Raw genomic sequence first — 12,517 nt, 5'->3', positions numbered from 1 at the left:
AGGAAACAAAATTCAGAAATACTGTACTTACAGTCCATTATTAATGGACTTTTCCCCCGCCTCTTACCTTCTCAGGGATTTTATTCATTCAGGAAACAAATATTTAGTGAACATTTACTCCATTTGCAGAAGTCCTGCCACAAAAAAAGCAAGTCAACCTATATTCTATTTGCAGAGATCTGGTAAATTCAAGCAGTGCGCTAACATGTCTACTCGGGAGGAGTGTAACTGCACAAATGATCAGAAGTTTTCACATGCTGTTGCTTTCTCAGATTGCAGAGAAAAGGTAAGGTAATTTTTAATTGCCTGAAGACTAAGTACTTTCCTATTAATATAAGATTTTGAAGTGTGCATTTTGATTAAATATGAAAGTTAAGACGTGGAACTAATGTCTTATTATGACATAGAACTAAACAGGACACAGAGCTAGGAAGATCTGGATTTAAATATCCCAAAACAAGGTAACAAACCACCTCTGCAAAATAGAATAATACCTGCCCACACTGTCCATTTCACAGGATTCTGATAAAGATACACACACATGTGTGTATATGAAAACAATTTGTAACCTGTCATACACTACACTAGATTACGATGGATATTGATTCATTCGGAAATTATTGAGTATCTAATGTGTATCAGTACTGGGAATATAGAAGTTGAAGTCCTTGTAATCAAGGAGCTCAATTTGGTAGTATTGACAAAATAGAAGACAGTATAGTATGTTGGTTAAGAGAATGGGTTCTGTGTCAAATATTTGATTCTGTTAGTCCCAAAGCATTCAGAGGTGTATCAGATGGATATTGGTGTTTGTATTAGCTAAGTTAAATGTGCGCTTAAGTAGATCTATTTCAAGGCCTTGTAAGACTATATAATAGCATTATAGACCCTCTCTTTCTCTCTCTCTCTCTCTCCCTATATATATATATATATATATATATATATATCCTTTATATAAAGATAAAATCACTTAATACCATATCGAGGATAGCATTCGCAGTGAGTTATGAGGGTTGTTATATATACCCCTACAACTCTCCCCTCACTGAATTGCAATAATATTTCTTGAGCATTTACTATCTACTAAACACTGCTCTAAGCATTCTCCATGATTTGCCTCATTTAATTTGAGGCACAGACAAGCCAGGTAATTTGCCAAAGATTACATCATCAATATGTGAGAGAGCTAGATTTGAACTCTGACTCCAGAGCCTGAGCTTCAAGAGTGTGGCTGAAAGATCATGGCTGGATGGGAGAGAGGCAGAAAGGAGGTGGTCAAGGTCCAATTCATGCAGTGCCCTATGAGATATGAGTTAGCCAAAAAAGTTTGAATACCATCATAAGAAATTCCTGAAAAGGGCCAAAAGAAAGTTACAAATTTTGTTACCACAATATTTGTGTATTACTTTTGGAGTTCACATTCATTCTACTGTAAGACAGATTGTTTTTCATGCGCTGAGAAGGCAGGAATCCTAAGAGGCACATGTCATTTAAGAATGGCCAAACTCTTGGGGAAATGTATTTATTCACCCTTTACGAGGAAATGAAATTAGTCTTGAATTTTCCAAATTGACATTCATTCTTGGAATTTGAACTTTAGGTTCCTCGTTTTAAGTTTCCAGTTACACAATATCCAGTTTCTTTGGAAATTTACAGTGAGGATGGACGTATCCCAGTGGAAACTCCATATCTGGTTACCGTGACTGAAGTGAATAGGAGGGAAAACTGGAAACTAAGTAGGGTTTGCTTTCTTCTACGGTTATTTTGTCTTATAATTAATGTTGTTACTACCTAGGTAAGTGGCTTATAAAATCTGTTTACACAAGGAACAACCAAGAGTCGGACGCCTAACTGAGTGAGCCACCCAGGCGCCCCTCTTTGGAGAAGAAGTTGAATCAACTGGCACGTTGCTATTCACTCCCCTCCTCTTTCTCCCATGTATTTCATTATTACTTTCGGTGCCCTGGATTTCATGGCATAAAAGCATTTTTGGTAAAATACTTGAAAAGCCGTTTTGTAGATGAGAGGCAAAAATGATTGAGTTTGTGCTACATGTTGGTCTAATTGTCTCTTTTGACTGCTTTTGCGATATTACAGAGGAAGTTCTAAAAGTATAGCCAGAGAGCCTATAGAACCTGTCTTCTAGGGGCACCAGGCTGGCTCAGTCCGAAGAGCATGCGACTCTTGATCTCAGGTCATGAGTTCAAGCTTCACGTTGGGTGTAGAGATTACTTAAATAAATAAAACTTAAAAAAAAAAAAGAATCTATCTTCTAATTTTACAAGCAAAGTTTCTTCAAATTTCTATGGTAAAATAATTTAAGAGATGCAGAAATTTTATTAAATAAGAAAAATGAGGGGTACCTGGCTGGCTCAGTCAGTAAAGCATGCGACTCTTGATCTTGGGGTTATAAGTTCAAATCCCACATTGGGTGTAGAGATTACTTAACAATAAAATCTTTGGGGCATCTGGGTGGCTCAGTTGGTTAAGCATCTGACTCTTGATCTCAGCTCAGGTCTTGATCTCAGGGTCATGAGCTCAAGTCCCACATTGGACTCCATGCTGGACATGTAGCCTACTAAAAAAATAATAATAAAATAAATAATAAAAATCTTTTTTACTTGGGGAGGGGCAGAGGGAGAGAGAGAATCTTAAGCAGGCTCCACGCCCAGCTCAGAGCCCAATGTGCTGCTCGACCTCACAATCCTTAGATCATGACCTGAGCTGAAGTCAAAAGTCAGACTCTTAACTGACTGACCCACCCAGGCACCCCAGAGGTCTTATTCTTCTTGATAGTGTCCCTGAGGAGATGCAATGTTAGCTACAAGGCCTAATTTTCCCTAAATATATTTTCTATATAGTCAAGCCGAATCAAAAGTCTGGGATAACTTAGTCATGTTACAGAGTGAAATCCTTCATTGTACCTTGATGATGTAGCAAATTTTATGCAAAATGTGAAAATATTATCAGTGTGCTTAAAATATACTTCATGTACTTTTAGAACACAGTGTACCAGACAATGTAAAAAAGTTGAAAAATTACTTAGAACCACGTCTTAATGCTCCAGTGTATAATCCTTTAGGCCTCAACTTAAGTATAAAGGTGAGTTGACAGCACTTTTGTTTTTCCTGTTTTGCGTTGAAGTAAAACATATATGTCTAAATAAAGATTGGTTTAAGTTTTAAAGTATAAGTGTCCATCAATGGTAGAAATTGCATCTTTAAAATATATGGAGGGTGTTTATTTTTCCTCCCTTTCTCTTGATATTATTATTTCTAAAAGTATCTGAAAGTTGAATTTAACATTAACTTACTATTTTTTGAGCTGATAGGCAAAACTAATAGATTATTTTTCAAGATGGAGTAGAAAGGGTATTTCCAAAATTAAGGGAATAAAACAGTTTTGGTATCCTTCATCTGGATGTACACAGGTATGTCTTCTGGTTCTAGCTGCCCGTAAGAACACATGAAGTTGATATAATCCAGGTAATTGTTATAAAAGCCGATAAAAACAAGCGGACATATCAAGATCATGAATATGAGGATTAGCCCAAATTACCTGTCAAGGTCATGTTAGGCTTTATGTTTATATTTCTTCATTCTTTTTTTTTTTTTTTTTTAAGATTTTATTTATTTATTTGACAGAGAGAGACACAGCGAGAAAGAGAGCACAAGCAGGGGGAGTGGGAGAGGGAGAAGCAGGCTTCCCGCTGAGCAGGGAGCCCGAAGTGGGGCTCGATCCCAGGACCCTGGGACCATGACCTGAGCCAAAGGCAGACGCTTAACGACTGAGCCACCCAGGCGCCTTATATTTCTTCACTCTAAAACCAAGTTTCAGCTATTGTCCTTCTTCCTCCATTTTTATTTTGATACATGAAGTAGATGCCTTAGGAAGGAGATTGTTTCTTTCTATGCAATATCTATAGGTTAAGTGGCTCCAGTGTGTATTTTAACTTAAAGGAACATACGTGTCTATGCTGCTAATGACCAGGTGTTTTTTTTCCACAGGGCTCTGAGCTTTTTCACTTCAGAGTGTCCGTTGTTCCGGGGGTCACTTTTTGTAACTTAGTTGAAGAATTTCAGGTATGGTAAATGCACAAGGTACCGATGGGGTGATGGCTGGGGAAGTAGCATGATAAGTGTCAGTGCAAGAGACACAAAAGAGAAAAATGGCAAAATTTGTGTGATGGACAGGGCCTGGAGACAGGGGATCCTGGAGAAAGGGGGGTGACATTGTCAGTAATGATGAAGGTAGAGTGTATGACACATAACAGGACCCATCAGAGGTGGGAAAATTTTAATAAGTGCCTGTATTTGTTTTTGTTCTCTCTCCACCTTCCATTTTTAACTCATTTTCAGACTTTTACCACATTTCCTCTCACCCCATGTCCCCAAAGAAACATACGTCTATAACATTTTAGTTTCCATTACAATCTTCCTGATTATCTTCATTGTAATGGTAGAGTCTTAATATGCCAAAAGCCATCAAGATCTGAAAGTTTTGGGAACCAAAATCAATCTCCCCAGATTACCCCATGATGTGCAATAATTCAGTTATGCTTCTTCACATAACGACAATTGCTACCAGGATGAGAAGGAATGAGGATTTGATTAAATTGATTAATGACTCATTCATTATCAAATACTGATACCACATTATCAAAAACAAGATCTCTCTCTCTCTCTCCCCTCCCTCCTTTCCTTCCTCTTTCCCTCTCCCCCTCCTCCCTCTTCCCCCGCCCCTCTCCTTTTTCTATCTTGACCCTGCCTTAAGGCCAGCCCCAGCAATGGATCTGCACTGCTGTAAATGTGTGTTAACTAACTGGAATTTAAATAAAAACTTAAAAAATAAAATAAAATTGGTGAAAATATAGTCATTCAAAAAACAAAAACAAAGAAGCATAGCAAAGGCTTCAAAATAAACCTGCAATATAAACACCTCACTTAAGTTCTGGAATAACCCCTGAGTGGCACGGGAACCAGAAAGACACAAGAGCATAGCAAAGTTTTGAAACTGAACTGACACCGGAGCCACCACCGAGAGTAAAGCATAACTTGATCTGAACCCAACCAGTGTAGCCAACTGCTAAGACAAACAAAACCCCAATATTTTCCAGAGAATTTTTAATAAGACTCGGAGTCTCACGACAGAAACATCTTAAATGTCCAGGATAAAATCCCATATTACTCAATATGCCAATAACTAAGAAAATATAATAGATTCTCAAAAGAAAAGACAATCAGCAATTGATGGCAAATGAAATGATCAGACAGATGTTTTAAACCAGCCATGATAACCAGACTCTGTGAGGTAAAGGTAAATGAGTTTTGAAATGACTGAAAAGGGAAAGGGAGGAATTCTCAGCAGAGAAATGGAAGCTATAAAAAAGAAAACCAAATGGAAATTTTAGAACTGAAAAATACAATATTTAAAATTTAAAAATCACTGGATAGATTTGCTAGCAGAACAAATATGCAGAGAAAAAAAATCAGTGAATTTGAAAACAAATCAGTAGAAATCCACTCTGAAGAAAAGAAGACTTTAAAAAGAATGGCCTCAGGGATCTATGTGATAGTATCGAAAGTCTGACCTTTAGGTCCCCAGAGTCCATGCAGGACAGGAAAAAGGGATTGATGCAGAAAAAAGGACGATGAGGGGGAGGAGGAGGAGGAATGCGAGGAAAGGGAGGAGGAATGGGAGGAGAGGGAGGTGGGAGGAGGAGTGCAGGGGAGGGAAGGGGTAAGGGAGGGGAAGGAGAAGGAGGAGAAAAGAGGAAAGAATAAAGGCTGAAAATGTCCCAAATTTGGTGAAGACATAAATTTACATATTTAAGAAGCTTAGTGAATCCAGAGCAAGATATAGAGATTCTGCCTAAACATATCATGACCAAACTACTAAAAATCAAAGATAAAGAAAAAAATATTGAAAGCAGCCAAAACAACAGCAACAACAAAGCCATGTAAGTGAACAATAATTTGAATGACTGCTGATTTTTCCTCAGAAACCATGGAAGCTAGAAGAAAGTTGCCCAACATGGGAGGAAGGACTGCCAATCCAGAATTCTGTATTCAGTGAAAATATCCTTCAGGAATGAAGGAAAAATAAAAGCACTCTTAGATGAAGGAAAACAAAGATAATCCACTATTGGCAGAACTTCTCTTTTTAAAAAAACATATAAAGAATTTCTTCAGGCTGAAAAGAAGTGTCAACAGAAGGAGACAAAGCTTCTGGAATGAAGGAGGAACCACAAAAAAATAAAAGAAAGACAGGAAGTGATTGTACAGTTAACCAAGGGAGAATCATTAAACAACAGTAGAAAAAGAGTGTAAGTTTCTTGGGACTGTTGACACCTGCTTTTGAAAGTATCCTGAAACAATGGGGATTTTTGCGCACCTTAAAGGACATTATTGGGATAATTGACAAAATTTGAATAACGTCTGTAGATTAGAGAACAGCACTGTCTCAGTGTTAATGCCTTGATTTTGGCAATTACACTGTGGCTACTTAAGTGAATTCTTTGTGTTTAAGAAATACAAATTGAAGTATTTTGGCAGTAAAGAGATATTGTGTCTAGGAGACACACTTCTATGATTCTGGGGTTTAACCTTTTTTTAGACATGGTGTGGAATATTTGGATAGTCAAAGAAGAGTGGAAGGGAAACATTTGAAGAAAAACTGTTTTCCAGAACTTTAGAGGTGGCCGTTTAGCTGGCGAATACAGAATTCAGAGGTGATACAGCCTTCTACTCTTAAAAAATAATGGATGGCTTAACTGAACAAGTGAAATGTTTCTAGCGTCTAGTAAGGTGACGAAAATTTTATTTTATGTAAAAAATGGGTAAGGAAGGCATTCTGGGTGGAGGGGACAGCAGCAGCAAAAACACAGGTAAGAGAAAGCGTCAAGCTTATCTCTTGAACGGCTTCTATCCATTTGGCTGGAATGTAAGGTTCTGTAGAAGAAAGTGGGTAGGTTAGGGTCAAACTGTGGGAGACCTGAGAGCTCATAATAAGAACTTTAGGATGTTCCTGTCAGCAAGAAGAAGCTATTAAACATTTTTGAAAAAAGGTGTTCAGGGATGGAGACCATGGTCTACAGCAGTCCAGTCAGAGTGAATCACAGGATTTTTGCGCCAAATGCTGAGACATGGATTTGCTCTTTCTTGATGATATTGAACAAAACAGTTTATGGCCCCAAGAGCTGCTGTCAGCCATGAGGGCTGTGGAGACTAAGAGGGGAGATAACCAACACTGAGGAAGCAGAATGGAAAGATGCAAACAAAAGCCAAATAGACCAAGATTACAATGAATTGTTTCCTCTGGCTCTTTCAGCATGGAAAAGAAAATTCACTTTTGTGATTACATGTAGCATACAATTGTCTCTCTCATTGGCCACAAACAGATTAGATCTTTCTTAACAAAGCTAATCATCCATACTCCTCTGATGGTCCTGCTTAGAAGGAAGATTTTTGTTTTCTTGTAGTACCATCCTGAAGACCACAAGTGGAATATCACATCCAATATCTAACATTTTCTATCAAATTCCCAATAATCCCAGTACCGTTGGGCACACACCATTGGCTCTAAAGTACAACAGGAGACGGCTAAGCCAGCTGATCCATTACCACGAGGATACTTATCTGCCCAGATGGGAAAGAACGGTTTCTCACTGCTTTCCACACCACTTAGCCAGGACCACCTTTTCAATTCTGCTGCTTATAACATCCCACTTCCGGTACCAGTTCTGTATCATCAAAATTCTTTTCGTTGCAAATAAAGCAACTTCACTTTTTTTTTTTAAGTGTTTTTTAGACAAACGGGTGTCTTACAAAGATGAATCTGGCAATGTTATTATGTCAACATGGATTGACAGCACAGAGAGGAGGCTGAGCGGTTTGTTCATACACAGTGAGGTAATAAAGCTCACAGTAGCAGGATTGAAAATGGAATGGAAAGAACGAATCTGAGAGAAATTGTAAAAGATTCGATGGCATACGAGGGTTGTTTCAAAGAAAAGGCATACCTCCTTTGGGCACTGGGAGGATGGTGGTACCTTTAACTTGAGCTGTATTCTAAAGCAGCTTACCCATCCTTAGCATTTTCCCACATTCTCCACTGTCCTATTTCCACTCATCTCTACTTTCTTCTACCTCAAAATATGATCTAGCTTCCTACTTCACAGAGAAAACCCAAGTCACTGGGCTCGAACCACCTTACTCTCTATATGCCCTTGCTTCTAGAATTAACGTATATGGTACCCATCCTGGCCTCAAGTCTCAGAGAAAAAGACACCTCTGTGCCTCTCTGTCAACAATCCTGTCTCTCTTCTAGGCACTTGTTTTTATTAGTTATCCATTCAGGTGTAGGAAGCATTTTGAATACACAGAAGTTTCCCTATGTTAGCACATAGAGGATTTTCTAAAAAGATGACAGCTTGAAGGAGCACATGCTTATTCCCTCTCCCTGGAATGCCCGTTCTTCTCCTTGTCTTCTGTGAACCCACTTATTCTTCAAGATGCAGCTCAGGAAGCACATACCCTGGTCACCCTCGGCAGTTAGGCATTTCCTAACTGTGTTCCCATGGCACTCTGTCCGTTCCTCTGTAACTGAACACAGAGTGTTTTCCTGCCATCTAAGTATCCTGCCGACCTCTGCGGTTAAAGACCTAGGACAATAGAATTTATATTCTGTATTGCGTGCAAACTGTTACTTACCAGATTGTCCAGAGACTGTTGCTAGGCTTTGTGGATGCTGAATATCTATATGTATCTGAGCAGAAGTTTGCTAAATTGATTAATAGTGTCTCCACTGTTATGGAAATCTTATAAAGTTCAGCGTCTTAAATGACTAGATTCAGAAAGCTAAAAGACGGTGCTTTTTCTGTTGCAGATTTATATTGATGAAGTACCATTGCCATTTCCAGGACACACACTCATAGCTGTTGCAGCGGCTGTAGTGCTGGGGGGATTAATTTTCACAACATTTATGTTTCAAATACGTAACATCCACCCAAGTGATATATGCCGAAAATTTATGAGGAGAAACAAAGTGAACTTGTCAAATTTCAGCATGAATCAGATGGCTCACAGATGAAAATCTGAATAGGGAACCAATGATAATCACAATTGTCTCTTAATGTGCTGGCTTTACGAGACAATTCTAGAACAATATATTTAAATGTTAATATAAAAACAAGATAAAATACTTCAGGATGACCATTTATAACTCAAATTGCTACTCGTCAAATATGTTTACCATTCTGTTTTCTTATTTTAAATACGTGGAAAATTTCTTCTGTTAATGCTTACGTAGAAGATCTTCCTTGAGGTTTTTACAAAACTATAAAATGAATAAGCATCTCTGTGTGGACTGGGTTTTCTGTATTTTTTAGCTTGGAATGGGTTTTTGGTAGTTTTTGGCTTTTATTGGCCAGAGCCCATGCTGTGGGATCAGGACACCCGAGCCTTGCTCTGTTCGAGAAGGAACATGGGTAGAATGCAGTCATGCCGGGGAAAGGCAGGTATGGGGGAGGCTCATCTGCAAGTGTGCTGGCAGGGCTTCACGGGAATTAAAGGGAAAGCCATCTGGGTTTCTTGAAGCAACTTCAAAACCAGATAGTAGTACCTAAAAAGAGGGAAATGTGACCTCCATTATGGGGGTGTTGGAAGAACACAGGGCAAGGTATTGGTTTACAAACCTACATACAAGCATGTGAAATTCCAAAAGATGTACCTCTGCGTGCTCTCTCAGAGCACCCGTTCCCAAATAGCCAGAAGATGACAATACATTCCGAGATCAGAGCTACAGTCTCTTGGAAAAGCTCTGAAGGGGTGGCACACTGCTTTGACAATGTAAGGAGAAGCTAAGTATCTAGTCCAGAAGAGTGTGTTTTCCTCATACGCCGGGAGCCAAGAAAAGCCACATGGCAGTCTTGGTTTCCAATTCAGTAGAATCATTATCATGTTGACGGGTAGAAGCTCTGCTACACTGGCTAGAGAGACCCCTTGTTCAGGACACAGAAAGCAGAAATCTCAGTAGGGTTTTATTAAGTGAAACCATTCACTCTCCATCCCTTGTCTCCCAAGTGACTGTGCTGTAGCTGTAGGAAACCACCCTGTACTGGGGATTATGGCATGGGACATATATTCCAGCCAGCCAGGGAAATTGCCAGTGTCCAAGGGGCCATTGTGCATGAACTTTCAACAGACCTTCTCCTTATCATAAGACCACCTGTTTCTGGGTGACAGAGTAACAATAACGCAGTGAATCCCGGAACATCAACGCATTGCCTCACTTGTTTTTGTGAAGTTGAGGACAGAGTCAGAGGCAAATTTGCCTCTGAGAGATCAAAACACTTAAGAGTCCATACGCGCTGAAAAGATGATTGTGTCTCCCCATGCATAATTAAAATAAAATGTTGATGTAACACAAAACTTCAACATATGTGGAAGTGAGAATAACTTCTGTCTAGATTTTCTGATTAGAAAATTCTGAAAAAATTCATCAGGGCTTTACTACTCACATTTTGGGGGGCAAGAGTTGCCCCATTCCTTGTGTTGGGGCATAAAAGGGCAGAGATGGAAGAATACCATGGAAGCATATAAGGCATTTGGAGCGAATGGGCAGGCTGGGTGTCTTCACCCGGCACCCAGAACTACCTTGTAAGTTTGCAAGTAGGATAAAATCTCAGACTCTTCACAGAGATCGATACAAACAAGACTTAAATTTGTTCATGGGTCTGCTGGTTCATGAGAAGAGAGTAACCAGATCTGCACCACAGCCTCTATTGGACTAGATGCCACTCAAAGCTGCCACTTTTAGAACCAAAATGCATTAGAGCAGAATATTCTAAATGGTAGGTGATGTGTGCTGCCTCACGTTTCCCAAACGACCTACCGGGTACTGTTTGTCCTTCTATGTGGTAGGGAAAGCAAGGTGCCCTTGCCTGTCCTTTACGCTGGATTAGGAGGCGCCCACAGGCTCCAGAATCCTGAATTAGCCCAAACTTTGCCAAAGTGTATTCTTGTTGAGTTTGACTTCCTACTCCATCACACATGTACCATATCAAGATATCTTAAGAAGTTGCTTCTACATGCTCCTCAGGTCCATGAAACCTACTATTCTATAGCATAGTGAGGTGGTCAACTTGCTTCCCACCGGACTGGGGCACAGGGCCAGAGGCAGTAGAATAGTAAAGGTACATTGCTGCCCTGCCAAGGGAAGGATTGAGCTTGAACTAGAGCAATAGGCCAAGTTCCAGGATTTTCATCGGTTGCCCCTGTACCACGATCACTGTGCCTACTCTGCTGTCGTTATGAGCCTGCTGGACATGGTGGTCCTCGGCACCTCCCATCTCCATCAAGACCAGGCATCCAGCTTTAACTGCAGCCCTACGCTCCCTCGTCCAGTCGTGCTATACAGCATGGCAGGTAGGAGCTTGGCTTCCAAGGTAGGAACGCTTGGGTTGGAATGCTGTCTTTGCCACTTTCTAGCTGTGTTATCTTGAGAAACCGATTTCTCTGTGTCTCAGTTTCTTTGTCAATATAGTAATGTGACTTACTTCATTGGATTGCTTGGGAATTAAAGGACTTAATACACAAAGTGCTTAGAACAGAGCCTGGCCCTTAGAAAGGGCTGTAGAAACATTACCTCTGTACCGGGAAGGTCAGGGAGCATGCCTTGAAAGATTCAAATTCTTCCTTTATCAATCCACTCTTAGTGACCAAAAAAAAGAAAAAAAGAGACATCCAGGTGTCATCGGTCTGAATTCCTCTCCACTGGTCAGGTGCTATATGGCCTTTCAGTGTCACCTGGCGTGGTGCACATATTGGGCCAGATTTGCATTAGTTAATCCAATCCCTTAGAACCCCAGCTAGCAGCCTCAGCTAGCATACCAAATACAGCATCAGTATGACAACAGATTGAGGATAATCAGCACTATGTTCTTCAGTCTTTGGTCAAACACCTCAAAACTCCTGGCCCATAAAAATTTCCCCAGGGTTTTGACAATAAAAGGAGCACTGCAATTCTGGGATGTAACTCTTTTCTGTTTAACACCTTCCTGTTTATTTTGAGTCAGAATCCACCAAAGAGTGAGGCACAGGAGGGATTTTGAGATTCAGCCTGCAAGGGAGGCCCATCAGGAAGCTGTCAAGGTTTCACTGAAGGAAGACTTTAGACGGTATTTGCTTGGCTGAGCAAAGCAGTCAGATTTTATGTGCTCATTTCTATATTATCATGCTTATTAGCCCAGTTCTGCTATTTACACACTTGTCTGCCCCTGCACTGGGTATGGTGCTAATTTGCTGTCACATTTCCTTGATATGCCCATCTAGTATAGTGACTACTGCATGCCTGGTGTTCAATAAATGATTGAGGAATAAAAACACTTTATTATCAAATTCAGGGGAGCAAAGGAAACCATAAGTACAACACAAGAGCATCCTGTTATAAGAGAAGTTCAGATAAAGTAGCAAAATACCTAGCATCCCACAGGCACAAAGTAGATAATAAATATTTG

General features: G+C 39.9%; 1 protein-coding gene across 1 annotated transcript in view; it reads left to right on the top strand.

Moving 5' to 3' along the window:
• The window catches only part of CATSPERB (catsper channel auxiliary subunit beta), a 95,405-nt gene extending 86,130 nt beyond the window's left edge, over positions 1–9,275 (top strand). The window contains exons 22-26 of the mRNA XM_036097514.2: positions 176–286; positions 1,601–1,736; positions 3,002–3,102; positions 4,008–4,082; positions 8,887–9,275. Of these exons, the coding sequence (XP_035953407.2) occupies positions 176–286; positions 1,601–1,736; positions 3,002–3,102; positions 4,008–4,082; positions 8,887–9,090 (627 nt within the window). The 3' untranslated portion in view covers positions 9,091–9,275. The remainder of the gene's footprint in view (positions 1–175; positions 287–1,600; positions 1,737–3,001; positions 3,103–4,007; positions 4,083–8,886) is intronic.
• Positions 9,276–12,517: the final 3,242 nt, after the last annotated feature.

This window comes from Halichoerus grypus, chromosome 8, assembly GCF_964656455.1.
Source record: "Halichoerus grypus chromosome 8, mHalGry1.hap1.1, whole genome shotgun sequence".
In the NCBI taxonomy this organism is placed as follows: domain Eukaryota; kingdom Metazoa; phylum Chordata; class Mammalia; order Carnivora; family Phocidae; genus Halichoerus; species Halichoerus grypus.
Note: the sequence above shows the minus strand (reverse complement) of the source record. Positions and strands in the feature narration are given on the sequence as shown.